The following is a 21,544-nucleotide window of genomic DNA, read 5'->3' as shown; positions in this document are numbered from 1 at the left end:
ATTAAGGTATTAAATTTATTCAAAATATCCTAAAAAATGTATTTTTTTCCAAAATTCATTATGTTACAATACAAGACAGTCCTATATAATATCATTTAACTAACTTTTAACAATTTATTATTGCCCTTTTATCAAATAATACATAATATAACAATACTCTAAAATAAACCATTAACGTTATGTTAATTAATAATGTAATAATATTAACAAATGTTATCAATAGACTTATTTTAAAATATTTAGCCTAGAGGAAAATCAGGATAAATTATATTTATTAAGGTACTTCTATATATATTTTGTGACTATTTCATCAACATATATTTTTGCAAATACATGTCAACATAACTATAATTAAACTAATTAATATAAACAATAATTAAACATTCATAAAATCACAACATACACAATGTAATACGGTAGAACCCCGTTAAGACGACCGTGATGATAGATAATGGTTCTTCAAAAATCGTCTTATCGGGGTTTTACTGTATTTATAATAAATAAAAAACTGTACGATAAATTAATACTGTATATCTGTAGCTGAATTGCTCTTAATGCTATATTTTAAACTAATAAAATAGTCAAAAGCGCATTTTTGTTAAATTAAATGTATTCGGTTATTATATTAGATATTTTTAGCTAATTAATGAACCTTTTTGCTACCAGTGTGTACGAGCCAGAAAGCCAAAATTACACTTCTAAAGTACTAAAAAGTATGATGACAAATTAGAATTCAACTCAGAATGATATTGAAGCAAATGTTAACACCCTGGATGTCGTCTATAGATGATACTCGTACACACAGGTCGTCAGCGAAAGGATTAACTCAAGAACTCAGCATTAAAATTGAATCTATTGATATTTTTTACCCTGCTAAGTACTGTTGAAAATTTATAAAAACTACTCAATTATCCATGTTGACACAGTTGTAAGGACCTCGAAGAGCTTCCAGGAGCCGTCCTGGACAAGTCTAAAATCTGATTGTTCACCGAAAACGTTCTGATGCAACCCTTAAATCCAATTAGATACTCGTCTGTTACCAGTGTGGAGTAGAGCATCGAATTCTTTGGAGCACCCCCTGGAAAAAGAATCACAATTATTGGAATGGTTTTGATATGTAATTGAAAATATTTGAAAATACCTAGCCAAAGTTTCGTGTTGGGTTTTAATCCATGCTGAGGTCTTTTGCATCGGGCTTTGATGTCTCTTTCACGATTCAGTTTTAATTGTATGGAATTCTTCCTTTGTCTTATCGTGACCTTATGCCATTTGGAATCGTTTACTAATACTTGCGATTGGAGATATCTGATAAAAATAATAATAAGCATTAATATACAGATAAAAGAAGTATAAATAGATTGCAAACACAACCGCTTTGCACCACTAACTGTAGCACGTAAATCTACTCTTGGTTTCAATTCTAGATAAGATTTACTTTATATTACTACTAACAATATCTACCAGAATAATTTTATTAAAAACATATTTAGTTTTGCATTTGCAAGTGACGCCAGTACTGTTTGACATCAGGCTGTCCCAGACGGGATTAGAACCTGTAACTTCATGATTGCTAGTTCAAATCTTTTACAACAACTATTACTCCTACTCTTACTGCTTGATACCAGGTCGTTCCAAACAAAAATTGAACCTGTAATTTTATTATTGCAAGATCAGAGCTCTTACAATTAATCTTACTCCTACCCAGACAGGAATTGAACCTGTATCTTTATGAAATTCTCATTTATTTACCTAACGTCGTCGGCCAAATCGCCCCCACAGACATAGGCCAATTGCAGTCTTCCTTTGGATAAGGCTAGGGCTACATAGTCCCTGGAAAGGGGTGCATCTTTACCACTGTTGGCTCGGTAGAACATAAGTCCATTTTGGGAGTTGGTTTTGAACTCTAATTGGTAGCGAGTGCCTTTGGATAAGGATCTCCTATGGGAAAAGGAAGACTTTAATATTTCACTGATAATTAAGATAAATTCTTGATGTTTTGTATATTTAAAAGTTTACTTACGTTTTTGTCAAACGGTTCCTGTAGGCGTGCCTTTCGTTGCCATTAAAGTGGTAAGCAGTGTTGTATTTTATTGGAATCTCATTCTGAAAGAACAATAATAATATTATTTAATAATCTGTAATTGAGTTGAAAATTGTACAGGCTAGGTGCAATCCGAAATAAATATAATTGACCATGTAATATCCCTTAAAACATGCTTAAACTTGAGTTACAAAAATTTTCCTCTAACTTTTGCTTTCACTATGCTAAATATTGACAAGTTAATACTTAAAATCTTTAAAGAAAGGATTGATAATATATCAATATTGATATATTAATATTTACATAATTTCTCTATTAAAGAAAATCAGAAGAAAAACATTTGAGAATATGAAAAAGAAAGACATATTCTGTGGTCAATTATCTTCTGTATCAAAATTTGGAAATGTTGGAAGTTCTGAACAGGTTTTAGAAATAATAAAGGTTGCAAGAGGTACATATAAGACATAAACGTATATAAATGGTAATTAGTAAGTTCTTAGAGCACCTTATGTGTTTTTTTCTTTAGGGATCACTAGATCGTTATAAGGAGTCTCAATTTTCCAAAAAACACTGATGGTGTTATTTAGTTTGTGCCAAAGAGTTCATTACAATTTTATAGTTTATATCACAACTTACATCATTATCTTCACTAGAACTTTCCAAGGCATCATTTTCACTCGACACTGCTGTCGGATTTTCAAAAACATTTTTATTGTGCTCACAATATTTTCCTCTGTGAGTTTCTGGACACAAACATATCAAATCGTTCAGCAATGGCAAACACATTCCACCGTTTAGACAAATACTAAAAACAAACACAACAAATATTTAATATCTACATCATATGAATAAATCAACAAGTATTTGTTACCTTCGTCCTTCTAAAGTTTCACAAGGTTTTCCTCTATACTTTAAAACACCCCGACCGGCACAAGTGGTATTTTCAAAATTTGAATAATAAATATTTTCCTGGTCGCACATCACTAAAGGACCCAGAACCCTCATGGGCTTATCGTTTAAAATAACTCTTTGCAAGGCGCCTCTGAAAGAGGTTCTTGTAGCCCCAGATAAAGGATGTAGATGTACATGAGACCTGCGCACAAATTTTGTATAAATAGAAGGTTAGATGATAATGATGTAGCGACCAGGGTACTTACGGTGGTGCTCCTACGTATATTTTGTCTTTCATAGGGTTTAAAGTGAGGTGAGCATGTGCACCTGGGGATACTCCTACATAAGGGGGCCCGTCGTCTATGGACAAAGAACCTCTTTTACCACGTAGATTTAAGTTTATCCGGTGCCATACTCCTGATGATAAAGCACTTTGCGACCTTTGAACAAATTTTATTATAATACCCAATATTCATTGTTGTCTATCCAATCTATTACCTGATATCTGCTGGTCCGCTTCCCAAATTGTATCTCATCCTCAAACGTCCACCGACTTCCTGCACCAGCACCAAATAATCTCCACTTCTAGCCTTACCAGGCAAACTGTGTCCTGTCCAGTACAAAATCGTATTGGCCTGACGCCTGCTTGTTATGTCATCAGCAAATGTTATCCACAATTCGATTCGCACATCTGTTTCTTTAGTTGCAGAACGTCCAGGAGTATTTGTTTTAGGCAAATGGAGAGATGAGTTTTTATCAGGATTTGGTATGTCGGTTGTTTGTAAAGTTGCCAGGCACAGGTAGGATTCTCGTCCAGAAAATGCAGGAATCCAGAGGTCGGAGGTTATTGATGATTCCACTAAAAAATAAAATAGATAAACACTTTTATTATAAAAACTACTCGTAAAACTTTTTTTTACTCTTACCATGTTGACATCGGTCCCCGTGCAGTCCTGCAGGACATTTACACTTATATTTTACATTTACACTGTTTTCTTTAGGTCCAAAATATCCTATATCCTGACCAGGAACATCATTTTCAATTACCAACTTTTCACAAGGTGCCCCATGCATGCAGGGCCGCAACAGACACGAATCTGTTTCGTACTCGCAACGTGGTCCTGTATAATTTGGTGGACAGACACACCTACAAAATTATAAAAGTAATAATAATAATTTGCTGTAAAAATGTGTCTATTACTCTTTACCTGTAGGTGTCTGGAATTTCGACACAAACTGCACCATGTGCACAAGGTTGAGTGGCACAATGGGCCCTAGAACAAGCCACGATGTTTTCAGAACTTGTGATAATAATTTCTTCTTCAACTTCTTCACCGTCATCAGATTTTTTGGGTTTGTTTTTGGTTTCTTCATCATTTGGAGTCTGGATGACCTCAAAATGGCGCTCTTTGGTGTTTATGTTGTTTTCTGAATTGTGGTCGTTTGTGTTTTTGTTTTCCTGGGGCCATTTGACTGTTATGCCGTTGATTTGGAGAAGAGATAGGCAACCATGGAAGGCTTGGGTTGTACCTATATTTCTATAGACCCTATAAAGAAAAAAGTATAATAAATATATTTATATCCATTAAGGTGTTAATCCACAATCTATGAATCAATGTCCATCAACACTTTGTGTCTTTTATTTACCTCGAATAATTACTGGCGACACGTCCAATATAAAATTCAGATTTATCCAAATCCAAAGAAGTCAAAGAACCAGGAGATGTTGCTGTTACTGGTTCATTATTTTCCTCCTGGTCGTTTTCATCAGCGTCCAGAGGTTGTACACGCAACCAACCATCTTTTCTGTATCTGAAAAATTGCAAAACGAAAACAGAATTAAATGAAATGCACAAATATAAACAAAATTAAATTTGTTTATTTTATTTACCTTCTGGCTTGGATCAGATACGGTTTTCCTAACCGAATATGCCCTGGTGACATCAGACGTACTGGCCCACCTCCTATAAATAATCATTTTTAATAGTCTTCATTATTATTTCTATTGTTCCATTTTTTTTTACCTAAATCATAGAAAAATTCAACTCTGCCATTGATCAGGGCCAAACCTATCCTATCACCATGTCCAGTAGGATTGGCCTGGGCATAAACGATGACACCATCCTGGTGAGTCGCTTTTAGCTCAACGTGCAGGGAAACCGTGTACCTGGCCAGGTCCAGGATTGAGGCAGGAGGCCGTAAGATTGCCAAGGAGGAACGACCGTTGAACCAAACTCCTGGAGTGGCTGGTAGATTTTGTATGGGTTTTGGGGAGGATTTGGAATCTGAAATGTAATAGATTATAATTGAAAATAATATTTGTCTATTTCAATTATTGTTCTACTTACTTATTGGAACGCAAGCAGTTCTATCAGCACTTGGCACTAATCTTTCTTTAACACCTTTGGATGAATTTTCCTCCTTGGAAGATGTACTGTCGTTTTCTGATTCAGATGGTTCACATATACAGGCGCCCCCACGACAAACAGAGCCCGGGGCTCCACAATGACTGTCCATTTCGCACAGATCACCCAGTAGAGGCGCTGGTATCATGTGTACTGTTTTGGGTTGGTGGTTCTGAACATGGGTGTATGGGACTGATCTGTAAATAGATACATGCGAAATTTTTATATATCAATGAAGAAGCCTAAAACTGAGTAAATAAAGGTTGATATCTACCTGTGTTATATATGGGCCTTCCAGAATGCGTACCAGGAACCTTCATAAGATGCCTCACGGATTTTGTCTGTTGAGGTTCATCCCTTGGCAATTGTCCACCATTTCCATAACTTGCATTATCTAAATCACAAATTAATATTTATACACAACCATCTTAATTGTATTTGCTAAAAAAATCTGTACCTTCACATAGATCAGGTCCTGGTGCATTTCTAGACGACTTGCACAAATCGCATTTTGCTCCGATGACTCCTGGTTTGCAAACGCATTTTCCGGAGTTCTGGTCGCAGTCTGATCTTAAGGAACCGTAGATGTCACATTCGCAACCTGGATTAGAGATTGATTTAGAAAATTGAAATATATTAGATGGACTAATAGGAAATTATAATATAAACTAGCAAACCCGACGAACTCCAGATGGTTTCGTGAGAAAGATGAAGAATTTTTTTGTTTGTTTTATATTTGAAAAGGAAAAATTTGATTTTATTATACAACAATAATGAATTTATTTCGATTACAAAAATGAAGTGTTTTTTAGTTGAACTTCTCTATGTAAATGAAAGTGAATCCGCAAATTATCCGTTTCATTGAAGTGCTCTTTGGTAAACCACATTTTTTGTTTTTTGGACTGACGTTAACATAAACAAAGCGGATGGTTTCCCAGCTCGTGAACAGGCAACGTATAACTGCCCATGTGAAAAACAATTATTTTCTAAATAATCTATTTGAAATTTATCCCGCAAACACTAAGCGATTGGCCTTGCGAACGCAAGGCGAACTGGAAATTGCAATCGTTTGAAGTCAAACGGAAGACCAGTCGGAATCATTGGTATGTCACCAAATCGCCAGCAATTTTTGATTGAATGGTGAAATTCAGTGCGTGTACATCATTATTCTTTGCGGCAAGAATTGCTCGTTGACTTAATCAAGCATAATTCTGATAGTTTTTACTAATGTCATTACTCGAATTTTTAATTACGGTGCGTGAAGTTCCAGCAGCTTGTATTAAGGCACGATGCCATGCACAACTAATTTTCTTAGATATAAACCTTGCGGAGCCCGAAACCTTTCCAACGAATGCAAAATTGTCGAAATCGGTTTGTGCGTTGTGGAGTTATTTCGTCAGGAAGGAAAACCCGACTTATTTTTATATATATAGAAGATAATGAAAATTGGTTTGGTTTGACTTACGTTTGCAACCGTCAAATTCAGTCAGATGGAGACCCCAATAACCTTCCATACACCTAAAAAATAACAAAACAGTAATCATAAATCCTTTATCCTTATGTGTCAATTATCTTATTCACCTGTCGCAATTAGCCCCAGTGACCCCCCTCATGCACTCGCAGGCGCACGAGACGCTTCCGTATCTATTCCTGTCGTCCTGATTCCCGACAAGAGATGTCATTCTTCTCACAGCCGTCCCCAATAAATGGCATTGACATTCCGTTCTCGGGGTTAAGTCCGTGATACGGGTGGGGCCCCCTACGACCACTTCGGCGGACAACTCGTTGCCCCCAGAACGGAGACAAGAGCCTCGGGAACAGCGAGCCCCCGAGGAACAGATGACACCGGCGCAGAGATCTGGAATAGTAATAGATGGACAAAATTGTTTGACACATTTTGTGTTATGTGATATATTTATTTATTTATTTATTTATTTATTTATTTAAATATATAGCCCACAGATTACTCCAAGAGGACTCAAAAATACAGTCATTTTACATAATGAATAACAATTAAAATATATACAAAATTACAATATATAATTATTAACATAAAATGCTTACATAAAATTACATATAATGCAGAAAGTAACAATATTATTTATAAACAGAATAAGATAAAATAATGAGATATTTGAAAAGAAAAATAAAAAGGTTAACTTGTGCAGATGGAGATTATTTGATTAGGTGAAGTGTTGTGAATATCTATTTCGTTATTAATTAAGTTAAAGTTAGAGGACATAAGTAAAATAGGCGAATATAAGACAGAATTATATTTAGGAGTAGGATAATTGAAAAATAATTGCGAACGCGTAGATAGCCTTGGAACATTAAAGGATAGTTGATTAAGAATAAGAGGATAGTCTATAGAATTATTGCAAAGTTTAAATAAGAACATAATTGTACAGATAAATCAACGTGAGGCAAGGGAAGGAATACCTAATTCTTTTAGTAAAGTGTTGTGGTCAAAGCCACGTTCAGGGTAAATTTTATATGTTTTATAATAAAGGTATTTCAGAAATTTTCGCTGAACCTTCTCTATCGCATCAGAGTTGTTGGTTTGATGAGGATACCAAATAATCGAACATATTCTAATTTTGAACGTACAATAGAATAGTACATGCAAAGAAGCGCATTGGTAGATTTAAATTGTTTACAATTTCTCAGTATCAAACCTAAAGATTTGTGTGCTCTATTACAAATATCAGTTATATGATCCGTGAAAAACAAACCAGAATCAAATAGAACTCCTAAATCTTATTACATCTATCAATGCTGGTGTTAGAAATTTTATAATTAAAAAGTATTGGAACGCGCTTATGTGAAAAACTGAGAACTTGCACTTTGATATACGTTATTTAAATGTAATTTGTTATAGATACACCAAGAGTGGAAAGAGTCAAGTTGAGACTGTAATAATATATTGTAATTCAAATGTTCCGCCATTATTCTTAGTGATGTTGGCAATACTCTTCCCCTACCCCTATGTATCCGCCATCTTATATTTATGTTTATGTTAAAGCTATGTAAAATAACTCTCTTCTTGCTGAACCGTGAACCAATTAACATTTAAAATAAACTGAGTAATTTAAAGGAAGCATTTTTATTTTACCAATAGATTAAGGTTTTAGTTTTGGGTATGGTTTGGGGTTGTGGTTTATTTTTTTTTTACCGCATTCTCCACTATGGGCGACGGCTATGTGCTGATTTTTCTTGCAAGATTCTGCGTGTAAATGGCATTCCGAAAAGTAGGTTTCTCCATTTGTTCCACAAACTGTGTATTGTTCCTTGGTCGTACTGTTGTCAAAGAGGCAGTCTTCTAGCTTTGGACACACGCAGGATACTCTTCCCACATCTTAAAAAAAGAGAAATAAAAAAGATAATTAATTATGGACCCATAGCCTAAGAAAATTATATAATGAATATTTTATGGCGGAAATAGCTAAGTCAGTAAGGTGCCCTAATTACATGCCAGAGATCCTCGGATCGATCCTTAGTAACATAATTTTGAAATGTTCGGTAAAATTAATAGAATTTGATTTGTTAAATTAAATTTGAATGAAATTAATAATCGTCTTGCACTTTTGATGACTTTTGTTTTAATATCAGTATTTAAAAAATACTTACCATCTTTAAGGCACGTTGAATAATAAGAACAGTCAAGTATTTCACATGAATCTGGAAATAAAAAATCAAAATTAATTATTATAATAATAATAAATTAAAAATTCAAATTAAATATTCTTTTATAGATTTTACTTCAATGAAAATTCATAAATAATCCTATATTAATTGAATGAAATGTAAATTAAATATTGGAATAACTTTGAAAAATATATAAAATTTACATTATTACATATTAAGTTTTTGAATTTCAAATTGGCAATTATTCTCAAATTTCAAAATGCTTAAAAATATCAATATTCTTTGTATATATAAATATATTCTTGTCTAATAAAAATTTAAATATTTCTTAAAATTAAAAAAAATATTTAAAATTCAAAATTGTTATTAGGCATTTATATATTTTGTTCCGAAATCTGAAAATAAAAAAATAAAATTAAAATTAAATATTATAATAAAAATAAATTGAAATTAAATAAAAAAATGTTTGTAGATTTTGATTCAATTAAAATTAATAAATAATATGTTGTGAAATATAAATTAAATATTGAAGTAACTTTGAAAAAAAATGTTTTTCTAATTTGTAAAATATTTTGTTTTTCTAATTTAAATTTTAAAGTTGCAAATTTTCTGATATTTAAAAATGTTGAAAAATATCAATATATTCTTGCCTAATAAAACTTTTAAAACTTTTTGAAAATGGAAAAAATATTTAAAAATCAAAATTTCATGAACAATTTAAACAAAATGCTAAAGTATGTATATATATATATATATATATATATATATATATATTAGGGTGGTCCTTAATATGGGCATTTTCAAATTTCTTTGCTCTTAAGAGCTCAAATGGTTCCAAATTGATAAAAAATAATTCTTTGAAAGTTTTAGCTCTTAATATTAACTTTTAGATAGTGCGCAATTCAACCAAAGTTTTGTATGGAAATAGCATGAAAAATAATTGAAAATTTAAAAAAATAGGTATAACTTAGTGACAAACTTTGAATAAAACTCATTCATTTGTTCGTTAAATTATATCAAAAAACATTTTTAAAATTTTTGAAAATTTTTTCATGCTATTTTTATACAAAGCTTTGATTGAATTGCGCACTATCTAAAAGTTAATATTGAGGAACCATTTGAGCCCTTGGAAGCAAGGAAATTCGAAAATGTCTATATTAAGGACCACCCTAATATATATATATATATATATATATATATATATATATATATATAATTTATATATTCAACTAAAATATGAATACTTATCTGATAAAAATTCAAACATTTTTTATAAGTTGTTTATTTTACAATTTCCAATATTGTTAATTAATTTCCATTTTCCAATTTCAATATTGTCCGGAATAATTGAAAAGATAAATATTGTTATTTTCATGATATCTATTTATATATTTATATAAAACATTTTGCTACCATCTGCATCTCTACATAAATATCCCCCTCGTTAAAGATTTAGCAAAAACATAAACTGATGCTTTTAAACACTTGAACTGTTCTCAACAATAAAGATAAACTCTTATGCCAAAACAAGCACTACTTGATTCATCTTTTATCGTACATACAAATTCAAATAATCTAATTTCCATTATCTATTTACCGCATTTTCCTTCATGCAAAACCTCCAACCGTCGTCCATGTTGGCATTCCAATTTGGCCAAATTGCAATAAGAGTCCATGGTGAAGACTCTGTCGTTTCCATTGATATTTTTCATAAGGCTTTTATCGATTGTGTGCTCCGATTTTACGCAAAGGGGGGTGTAGACTTTTGGACAATGCGAGGGGCCACATACACACTGGGGAGTCCCCGTTTGGGGCTCCAATTCGCAACGGTGTTGGGAGGAGGCACATGTGTGGATTGAACAGGGATGAACACCTGGGTATAGAAGATAATAATAAAAAATTAATGGGTATTAGTAGTAGTAAAAGACTTTTTCTAAAAAAACTAGTCTGTTACTATTTACCTGTTTCGCAGTGGCCTTTGTAGACGACTTTTAGTGTATTATTTTGTCTTTGTTCGCGACAACTTTGGCGCTTCATTTCGCATTCGTTGGCATAAGTTTTGTGGTCGCTGGCACAAACTTCTGAAGACTCCTGGTAGTAATTCCTTTGACCCATTGGAGACCTTGCAAACCTTTTGTAACATATTTCAGGACCGCAATCGCATTTTGCTTGGCGCGTTTGTTGGTCCAAGACACAAATTGTGCCATGGGGGCATGTCATATGGGCACAAGGATCTGAGAAAAAAAATATAGAAGTGTTAAATGGCATGTCCTGAAATTAGTGCATGATTGCATTTATTACCGCATGTTCCATTGTACAGAGCAGTGATTGTAGTTTTAGCTAAACATGACGCCTTTTGTAATTCGCAAATATTGCGGTAATCCACACCATCATCCCCACAGATCCAATCATCTAGAAATATCAATTTTAAGCACACACTATTAAATAAAATTAATGCCAAAGTAGTTACCGTACCTTTAAAAACTTTTGGAGAACAATATTGCACACATTCGCATTTTGGGCGATTATTAGCGTCCAAAATGCAATGGGAACCAATTTGGGAACAGTGATGATCCACGCAAGGACTATGGGAATCTGCAAGGTTTAATTTCAATGTTATTATTATTATTACATAATTATCTCTATGCATTATATAATTACCGCATTCTCCTTCATGTTTGACATACAATTCCAGTCTGTTTTTGCAACTGGCCATACGCAAATGACATCTTGATGGATAAACGCGGTTATCGGAACCGCAAACGCGTTTGTCATTGTGCTAGAGGAAATAATAATTGTAATTGATATTTATGTACACAGACATTAAAAAATATTTGAATAAACATAAATGTTTTTATTAACAACCGCCATTTTGAAATATTGTTGCATACTTCACAGTGATTTTTATAATTGAAACTTGCTTGATATTAAATATTTGAATAATAATTGTAATTGATATTTATGTACATAGACATTAACAAATATTTGAATAAACATAAATGTTTTTATTAAAAACCGCCATTTTTAAATATTGTTGCATACTTCACAGTTATTTTTTATAATTTCAACCCGTTTGTTTCGGTTTTATCTTCTATCTCTTTTTGGCAATATGTGTTAGAGCGAGAGCGCGATATTAAATATTTGAGCCAGGCAATACGCTAAGAAAATTCTAGGTTTTGGCGTAAATGACGCCATTAATAAACTTGGCCATTTTGCTTCAGTTTTATCATCTATCTCTTTTTAACAACGTGCGTTAGAGCGAGTGCGCGATACTAAATATTTGAATCAGGTAACTCGCTAAGCAATTATTTGAATTTGAATATAAGGATTTATTTGATTACTATTGTTACAGAATTATTTGATTATTCTTTACCTGTTTATTATCATAATCCGGACAATTAGTAACACATTCGCATATAGCCCCACTCGGGTCCACCTCCGTAGGAACTTCTATGCAGTCTGCATTGTGCGCACAATGTTTCCTTTCACATGGCGCTACGAACAAGCACAAAAAAACACATAAATTAATCTACATAATTATAAATGCATTTAATAGTATTTCTCACACGGTCACACGACTATAAATTATAACGAATAGATGATTATTTATTCATAATTTAATGTTTTATTAGTAACACTTTCTAAATTAGATTAGCATTTTTTGTTGAAAATTTCTGGAGTCTATTTCACACAACTTACTTTCTATAATTTGCGGTCTAGGGATATAAGGTTCACCTGTAACATAAATAGAAATAAGAGAATTGTAATTGTAATTGTCACTTGGTTTTATAATTGGCAGTTGGGGTTATTAAGGCCACCATCACAATTGTTTATGTAGTTTTAGGTTTAAATTTTAATTATGAGAATAATCTCAGCTAATTTGTTGACTATTTGGCAAATGTATTGAATTTTTATTGTGCAACATATATTTTAGACACAATTGTAAATAAATTTTGATAATTTGTTCCTGTTTTTAAAACAACACAAAAAACTGCATTTTGTGATAAAATTTACTGTTAACATTTCAAAGACTACATACTCCAGTATTATATTTATTATTAGTTAGATAAAAACACTTTTAATAACAACCATAAGTATAATATAATATTTTAGGTTCAAAATAAATAATTAAAATTAAATAGAGATCCGCCATTTTAACTGTCAATTATCAGTGTTGCCGCAACAAAAATTTAATACTTCAACAAACTATCAAAAAATAGCTCAGAATATGTTTTTTATTATTTAATTAGTAAAAGCACGATGATTATTGTTTATTAATGAATTATTGAAGTTTTTTGAATTACCAAAGCACAATAATTAATAATTTTAGTTTTAAATCAAATTTGTATTGATTGATTTGATTTTCCAAAGTGTTGCCACAGCAAAAATTCAATTACTTCAACAAACTTTCAAAAAAATAGCTTTAAATTAAAATTAAATTTTTATTATTTAATTAGTAAAAGCTCGATGATTATTGTTTATTAATGAATTATTGAAGCACTTTTTAAATTACTAAAGCACAATGATTATTAATTTTAGCTTTTAAATCAAATTTGTGTTGATTGATTTGATTTTCCAGTTACTAGTGTTGCCACAGCAAAAATTCAATTACTTCAACAAACTGTCAAAAAAATAATTCCAAAAAAGTTTTATTTATTATTCGATTAGTAAAAGCTCGATGATTATTGTTTATTAATGAATTCTTGAATTGAGAAAGCACTGTGATTATTAATTTTTGTTTTAATTTGATTTGATTCGATTTGATTTAACACACACCACATGAATGAAGGCACTGATTTTTTAGCGATGAATAATGGACATATGGATCATTTACCAAATATAATATTTTTATTATAATGATTTATAATTAAATTCCATTTTTATTTATGTACATATATATGTATATATATATATATATATATATATATATATATATATATATATTAAATAGTAAGTTAATATATCAATCTCCTCTCCAGCTACTGTTGAAAGGTACCATGGCCTTTATAGATGTTTACAAATGCGGCGATGAATCTATTTTTGAGTTACATAAATATCTTTATTTTTAGAGAAATTAGTGGCCAGTAATTTGATACTCAATTAATTTGTCAAGATTAGAAAAAAAAGACACATTCGGGTTACACAATCGCTTTTAGGTTAGGAAATATTTCGAGAATTTAGTAGCTGTTATTTATGTATGGAGAAGATTTTATGGTGGGTAGAAGAAAATGGTAATAAATTCAGAAGATGAAATAGTGAATTTGATAATAGATTTAGAAAGAACACAAAAAAATATTTTTAATTAATTTTCAAACGTTTTGGGTCCTAATTTGACTCTTCTTTCCACAAATTATTTTGAAAATATTAAGCACAATAATGTATTCAATGAATATGCTGGAATAACAAACAAAAACGATGAAGAGTATTTAATTTCAAATAATATTTAAAATTAATATATAAAAGACGTACATTCTGATCGATAGTAAAATAATAAACATTTTTTAAGTAAACTGATAAAATAAAAAGGCGAATAATATGATAAATGTTATCAATAAAAACCGCCATTTTGAAATATTGTTGCGTACTTCACAGTGATTTTTTATAATTTTGACTCGTTTGTTTCGTTTTTATATTCTATCTCTTTTTAACATTGTATGTTAGAGCGAGAGCGCGATACTAAATATTTGATTCAGGCAACACGCTAACAAAATTCAAATTCTCTATATTTTCTATATTTAACTTTTAAATTCAATTCTCTATATCTATCAATTAAAAAATAATCAAAATAGTCACAAAATAAACATTCCTTATTCCCGAATCGTTGAATAAAATAATTGAAAAAATAAATAAATAATTTTTTGATATCGAAGTTATAGTCGAAATAAAAAGCAACAAATAATAAACAATTTTTTATGTACGTCTCGGCACTGTATGTGTAGTGTATTATCATTCAGCATGTTTAACAAATTTAAAAACTTTTTTACAAAGATTAAAATAAATTACAAGATTGCTAGAAGATATAAAAAATCAAAATATTAATATATAGCAAATCAGAAAAAAACAAATTACCTAAAATTTAAAGACATTGTAATCAATCAAATAGAATAATGAATATTTGTAAATATTTTATGAACTTTCGCCGATATATCAATCGCAATCGTTACAATTTGTTTTGTAAACAACATCAATCTCTCTTTAGGAGTTTTTCTCATTTTTATTTGTTACATCTTCTTGTATTATTGTAATTTTTTGTAAAATATTTTTTAGAATTTGTTAACGTGTGTGATGATGACACACATACAGTGTCGAAACGTACATAATAAATATTATTCAAGAATTATTTATATATTATTTACACACATATAATATTTATATGTGTGTATGCGAATATTTATAATGTAATATTGTGATGTCTTTAATTAAGAGATTTGGGAGAAACTTAAATTTATCGTCCATATAATTATTTATTAGGCCATTAAATGTTGTCAAATCATTAAATACAGAGACACACAAGTATAAATAAATATATATGTATACATGTTTATGTGTATATGTATATATATATATATATATATATATATATATATATATTAATTTTTGTGTTTGTATTTATATAAATACGATTTCGGGTGACATTTAAATTTTGAAATCCGATACTTTGGCTCATTAACTTCGATATCTGGAATCTTTCATATAAGTAAATTGCTTTTAAGAAATGCTTCCAAAGCCATTTTCGGTTATTAAATCGCAAATGCTGAAAAGACGATTTTCGAACTCGATTTATGATAATTGAGAGAAAAATCCTTCTGGTACTTACTCAGATATTAAATTACTTGGAAAGAAAATGATCAGTTTGGGAATTTTATTACTGAAGCTGACATAATATAGTAGCAGAATATGGCACATATTAATTAGGTACTTTAATTATATATATATATATATATATATATATATGTATATATATATATATATATATTTATATATATATAATTTTAAAGATCGTTCGCTCTTTAAGCCTTAGCCATTAATTTTCTTCAGTAGAGAGCGTTTAGAAAATGTCTGAATAATAATGTAGTATTTGTCGTTCGGAATGGACACAAAACAAAATTTATTCGTAGGAAATAAAAGGAGAATAAATAATTGTTCTGTGATAAGGTTAATGTGTCGCCATCGTCGCCACACTTTGACCACACCGGGTGGTCTCCGGGAAAATAATCAAATTAAAGAGTCTCTATCTAAATTGTTTGATATTTATATAAATAAAATGGTTAATAAAGTAGATATAGGTACCTCTAGACAATATTAGGATACCATGTGTTCATATATTAGACGTTTCTCTCTCCCGATTTTTACGTTCAGAAGGAATACTTAAAGGGTCCTCCGCTCGACGTGATAGCGCTGCTTTTGGCATTCAAATTAATGGCGCCAAATTTGAAATGAAAATTAATGAATTTTAGTGCACGGGTATTTGAAACTAAATCTGGTATTACAATCGTATTATGTTTTTAATAATACAATAATAACAAAAATGTACTAGATAATATTATATTATAAAAGGTACCTGTCTATGGTTGACGGTTTTCGTTAACAATATGGCGAGTGTGTTGAACAAGTGGAAAGCGATTTTTTTACCCAATTGGGTAAGATATTCTAATCACTACTGTAATCCTGTTGGATTATGTGATTTTATATTTATCTTTCATTGTACTAAAACACAATATACTTTAATGAATATCACATATTTTTTATATCTCATAGCCAACTTCATATACATTCTGTGCTCTCACAGAGCCATCTATTCAATTGACTCGCACTGATGTCCGTTACTTTCAAATTTATATTGTGAAGAAAAAGGGCTTCAAGCTACTGTCGGGGTGATAACTATCACCAAATCAGAGAACCTATTCTTTTACTACCTATAATTACCTGAGGGGGTGAGTAGCAATAAGAATGATACCAGGATATATTTTAACTAAACCTATTGAATGAATTATTTATTCCGTGTCTCAGGACCATGATTGTACTTGCCAAATTTTTTAATCATTAATATGAGAGTACATGGGGTATGATTAGTAATATTTAATTTGTCCCAAGAGGGCTGAAAGACCCACTCACTTGTCGTCCCAATATTGATAATATATAACAAATCAGAATTGTTAAGATATTTTTTATACTCCAGTTTTTATTTTATCATGGTTGCGCCTTTATTGTATAAAATTAAGCACTCTTGCAAATTTATTTTTAAAATGTGTTAATTTCAAACAAACCCGAAGTTTTCCATATATTTTAATAAGAATGATCAATTTAATTAAACATGTTATTAATTATATCAAGCACTTGATAAATGAGTTCAATAAACACTTTATAAGTATCATTTTACATTTCAATCCCATAAAGAAGTCTTTGTGAAATCAGAAACGAATTCCACAATTACATAATTAGTAATTAGAACACTGCAAATCTTATCCAGATGGTCTAAATTACTAGCAATTTATACAGTTTAAATTAAAAAATTAAGTAAATTTCGACTTTTGGAAATAACAAATTTCTTGGTTAAGTCTTTAAATTTTTGCCAGAGAGTTGTAAAGAGATTTGTGATAGAATCTTGAAATTTGCATACAATCAGTACGTGGATGGCTTGGAGCCAAAAATATTGCCTCAGTCATATATGTCAATGATAATTGTTAGAAAAAATAACTTGTCTTTGAAATTAGTGTATTGAATTGTAAGTTAAAAACTATTACCCAGATGACATAATAAATAATTCTTCCGATTGCCAAATCTGTCCCCATGTCCCCATCGACATATTTAATTCAAGTGTTGTAATTACTCTCTGAAGAGTTTATATTCTGTTCCCATAAGATTTTAAGAGCATAAACACTTCAATATCGAATTAATTAATCGACATTATAAAAAAATATAATGTGACACTTGGAGTGCTTTTTAAATGTAATTTGAAATGGATGGCATTGCGTAGGATGAGTTTTTTTTTAAAACTATATTACATAATGACAAAGATAAGATGAAAGAGAGGAATTGAGTCATGGTAAAAGTTGTAAATATTTATGTATTTATTAATATGAACTTGCTGTAACTGTGCAACTTCACTTCTCGGACAGCTTGATATCAAGCAGTAGGGATTGATAAAAAACATTCTCCAAAAATTTGCTAAAACTCATTTATTTTTACTTGGTTAAACTAATCAGTGGTTAAAATGTGTAGTTTATATTGATGTAATTTCTTACTTCTGTCCATTATCATGACTGGAGCAGATACGTGGGGCTCAATGGTAAAATTCCCCAGTGCCCCCCAGGTGGTCGTATATGGGTCCATTTGTTCACACCCATTGCTCATAAATAGCTGGCTCGTGCAGAATTGCAAAGGAGCATAAACCGTACACTTTATATTTATATATAAATGTACACATACCTGGGCTTTGAAATGTAATAAGACATATAATAATGAAATGTGAAATTGTAAAATTGTTAAATTGTAAAATTGTAAAGTCGTCGCTAAAGGAATTTATATATCTCAAATATAATAATAATAATGCACTCTGTTAATTCTGGTTCTCTGATGGTTGACGTGTGTGGCGGGAATAAGAAAATCTAAGGCTACGGTTACATATTCAGTCGAAGAAATAAACTAGTGGTGTATGGCATCGTGAAGGCAAATTGCTGGAACTTCCCGTACCATAATGAAATATACGAGAAATTTTAAACGTTTTCAAATATATTATTACAAATACTGTAATTGTTTCATTATTTTTGTCTTCTTTATATCTGAGCAAATCAAATGTAAATCATAAATCAATTTATCTCCAGAACATTAACAATCGTTAATTCATTTCGAATTCAATTCCAAAAAAATAGTTGCTTAATTAATTTACACAAAATTGAAAAAGTGCCCCCGTATAGTCACGCATTTGCAAATAATTCTGTGCGAAACCGGTTCAATTATAAAAATTGTCGATTTTTGAAAATTTACTCTTATGTGTTATAAATCCACCCGGAATACTTTTAATAACTCATAAATTAATTTATTTTTTGTTGATTGAGTCAATATTTACACAGATTGGGAAGTTCAGGTAACTTGCATCAAGGCAAAATACCAATACCAACTAGTTAATTAAGAACTCAAAGCCCAAAAAATGCCCAAATTAGCAATAGAAATTGCTGAAATTAATATTATGTATAATTTATTTTCGGTAATTTTACTGTTTCAATATTACAATTTTTATAGTCGATTTGATTTGAAGTTTAGGCTAATGATTTTAGTTTAAATGACTTGACAAAATTATTTGTCACATTTTTTATATAATGACATGTTATATATACATTTGTAATTCAAATGTCCCGCCATTATTATTTCCGCCATTATTATCATGAATATGTATCCGCCATTTTAAATTCTTGTTAATGTAAAAATATGTAAAATAAACTTTCTTGCCATGAAGATCGCGAAACAAGCAACATTTAAAATAAATTTAGTATATTTGAAGGAAGCATTAATGGTAATACGTTTACACAAATTGCGCAATTCTTTTCACTAAAATATATAATGGTCATTAATACTTTATTCGCGAAATTTTAAATATGCAAAAAGAAGATGAAATGAATTCTTTTCGAGAATTTCTTCTTCATTTCATCTTGTTAGTTCACAAAATATCTATTATTATGTGTACGAGATCTAAGGCGATATTATAACGATCGAGCGACCGACCATATGGTCGGTCACCGTTTCAGCCTCAAAGTTAACTTTCCTGTGGCTGTGGGGGCCCTCGATGGTCGGTCGGTTCGGGTCGGAGACTCGGAGCGCTACTAAAACACCGCTAGGTCTGTCAGTTAAGTCTGGACGAAAGCACTTTTCACACACCCACATTTGCGCATACCTCCAAACCAAAATACCAACTCAAATCTCTACGGAAATCATTCCTAATCATAGCTGAAAACCATAGACTTTTCTCCATTGAGTGAATTCTAAATTATTTTTTGCTACCTTAAGGGGCGTCCATTAATTACGTGATCGATTTTTTAGGGTTTTTTGGACCTCCCCTCCCCCTTTGTAAAAAGTCGTGATATTTAAAATTACCCCAAACCCCTCCTCCAGCAAACAGCACGTGTATTTTTTGTTACGTACAATTTTACGAACGAATTTTGCGAATTTACGAAAAAAACGTAAAGTTTTTGTGTTTTCTTGAAAATATAGGTAAACATAAGTACACGTGATATCTTACTAGATTCCTCCTTTTTAACTTCCCGTAGGGTAAGTTGTTGTAATGGGCCGAAAATCGGAATTGAAAATTTTTACATTTCTCGACGTTTTGAAGGTTTCTGAACGTTTTGGCATACCTCAGAAAAAATGGATGTGTGTGTGTGTATGTATGTATGGATACAAATTTCCAGTCACGTTTTAGGGCGCACGGATCAACCGATTTGAATGGTTCAAAAAACATTCGATTCCTATTTATAGGGAAAAGAGCTGATTAGTTTTTGGCAAAGGCAGGTCCAGCCGTTTCGGAGATACGGAGCAAAGAGTGCAGAAAATAGAAATCGAATTTTTGAGAGAACGGAGTATCCGATTTAAATGATCTAAAAAACATTCAATTAGTAATGATTGGGAGAAGTGCTTATTAGTTTTTAGCAAAGGCAGGCGCAGCCATTTCGAAGATACGGAGCTAAATATGTAAAAAATGGCAGTTTTTGAGAGAACTAAGCGTCCGATTTAAATGATTCAAATAACTTTCTGCTTGTCTTAACAAAATAATTGATTTTGGAAAAAAAAATTTTGTTCCATTTTTTTTTTATAATTTTTTTTTTTTTTTAGTTTTTTGTATTTCAGATTTTATTTTTAATTCTGACTATAGTTCTAATATACTTTACAAATAATTTCAACTCTGCAATTCAGTTTATATAATTCTCATAAATATTAGACAATGTTACAATATTTATAATAATCTATTTGAAAACTTTCAGTATTCTTCGAACATTTCGTTACGGTACGGGAAGTTCCAGCAATTTGCCTTAAGGCACGATGCCATAATTGCCTCAAGACAGAATTCCACTTACAGCTAGTTCCAAGTGATTTTTTGTCTAAAAGCTTCACGTGATTAATGGACGCCCCTTAGTTCAATATAAAGTTTTTGTTGATTTTTTCGATAGCTTATAAGATACATAGCTTTTTGACAATTTGTGACAAACTCCTGCGAATATAGACCCGTAACATAGTATTGTCATAACATTTCTATTTTATTCAAGAATTTGCCTATATGTTTCCACCAGAAAATCCGATATGCTTTAGGCGAAATTTTCTGAGTAAATGTCTTTAGAGATCAAATTTACTCTCGCATACGCATACACTTATATATTTTCTCCAAATATGGTATCAAACGATTCAAAATTACTTAAACATATTTGAAATTCCATACTACAAAAAATAACTTTGTATATTCTGGGGAAACAAACTTCTTCAGGAAGTCAATAAAAAATAAAATGCTTGAAACAATATTTAAATAGTTAACAAGGCAATCTGCATAAAATACTTTATAAGATAATTTGCTAAT

At 30.9% G+C, this 21,544-nt stretch overlaps 2 protein-coding genes and 1 pseudogene across 2 annotated transcripts; 1 reads left to right on the top strand and 2 right to left on the bottom strand.

Moving 5' to 3' along the window:
• The window catches only part of LOC113366320, a 100,125-nt pseudogene that overhangs the window by 2,668 nt on the left and 75,913 nt on the right, over positions 1–21,544 (top strand).
• Positions 909–2,712, bottom strand: LOC113367878 (pikachurin-like). Its single transcript, XM_026609455.1, has 5 exons — positions 2,692–2,712; positions 2,021–2,103; positions 1,750–1,938; positions 1,142–1,305; positions 909–1,078 (listed from the first exon to the last, which is right to left on the bottom strand). Exons 1-5 carry the CDS (start codon positions 2,710–2,712, stop codon positions 909–911), a joined length of 627 nt encoding a protein of 208 aa, XP_026465240.1.
• On the bottom strand, positions 3,195–6,950 carry LOC113367877 (agrin-like). Its single transcript, XM_026609454.1, has 12 exons — positions 6,919–6,950; positions 6,803–6,855; positions 5,795–5,938; positions 5,612–5,731; positions 5,281–5,529; positions 4,957–5,217; positions 4,824–4,896; positions 4,580–4,744; positions 4,141–4,479; positions 3,859–4,079; positions 3,431–3,791; positions 3,195–3,372 (listed from the first exon to the last, which is right to left on the bottom strand). The coding sequence occupies exons 1-12, from the start codon at positions 6,948–6,950 to the stop codon at positions 3,195–3,197; spliced, it is 2,196 nt and encodes a 731-aa protein (XP_026465239.1).

Source organism: Ctenocephalides felis, unplaced genomic scaffold, assembly GCF_003426905.1.
Source record: "Ctenocephalides felis isolate EL2017-DRISC unplaced genomic scaffold, ASM342690v1 CF-g0.4_SCAFFOLD_01170, whole genome shotgun sequence".
Classification (NCBI taxonomy): Eukaryota; Metazoa; Arthropoda; class Insecta; order Siphonaptera; family Pulicidae; genus Ctenocephalides; species Ctenocephalides felis.
This window is presented reverse-complemented; position numbering and strand designations above follow the sequence as displayed.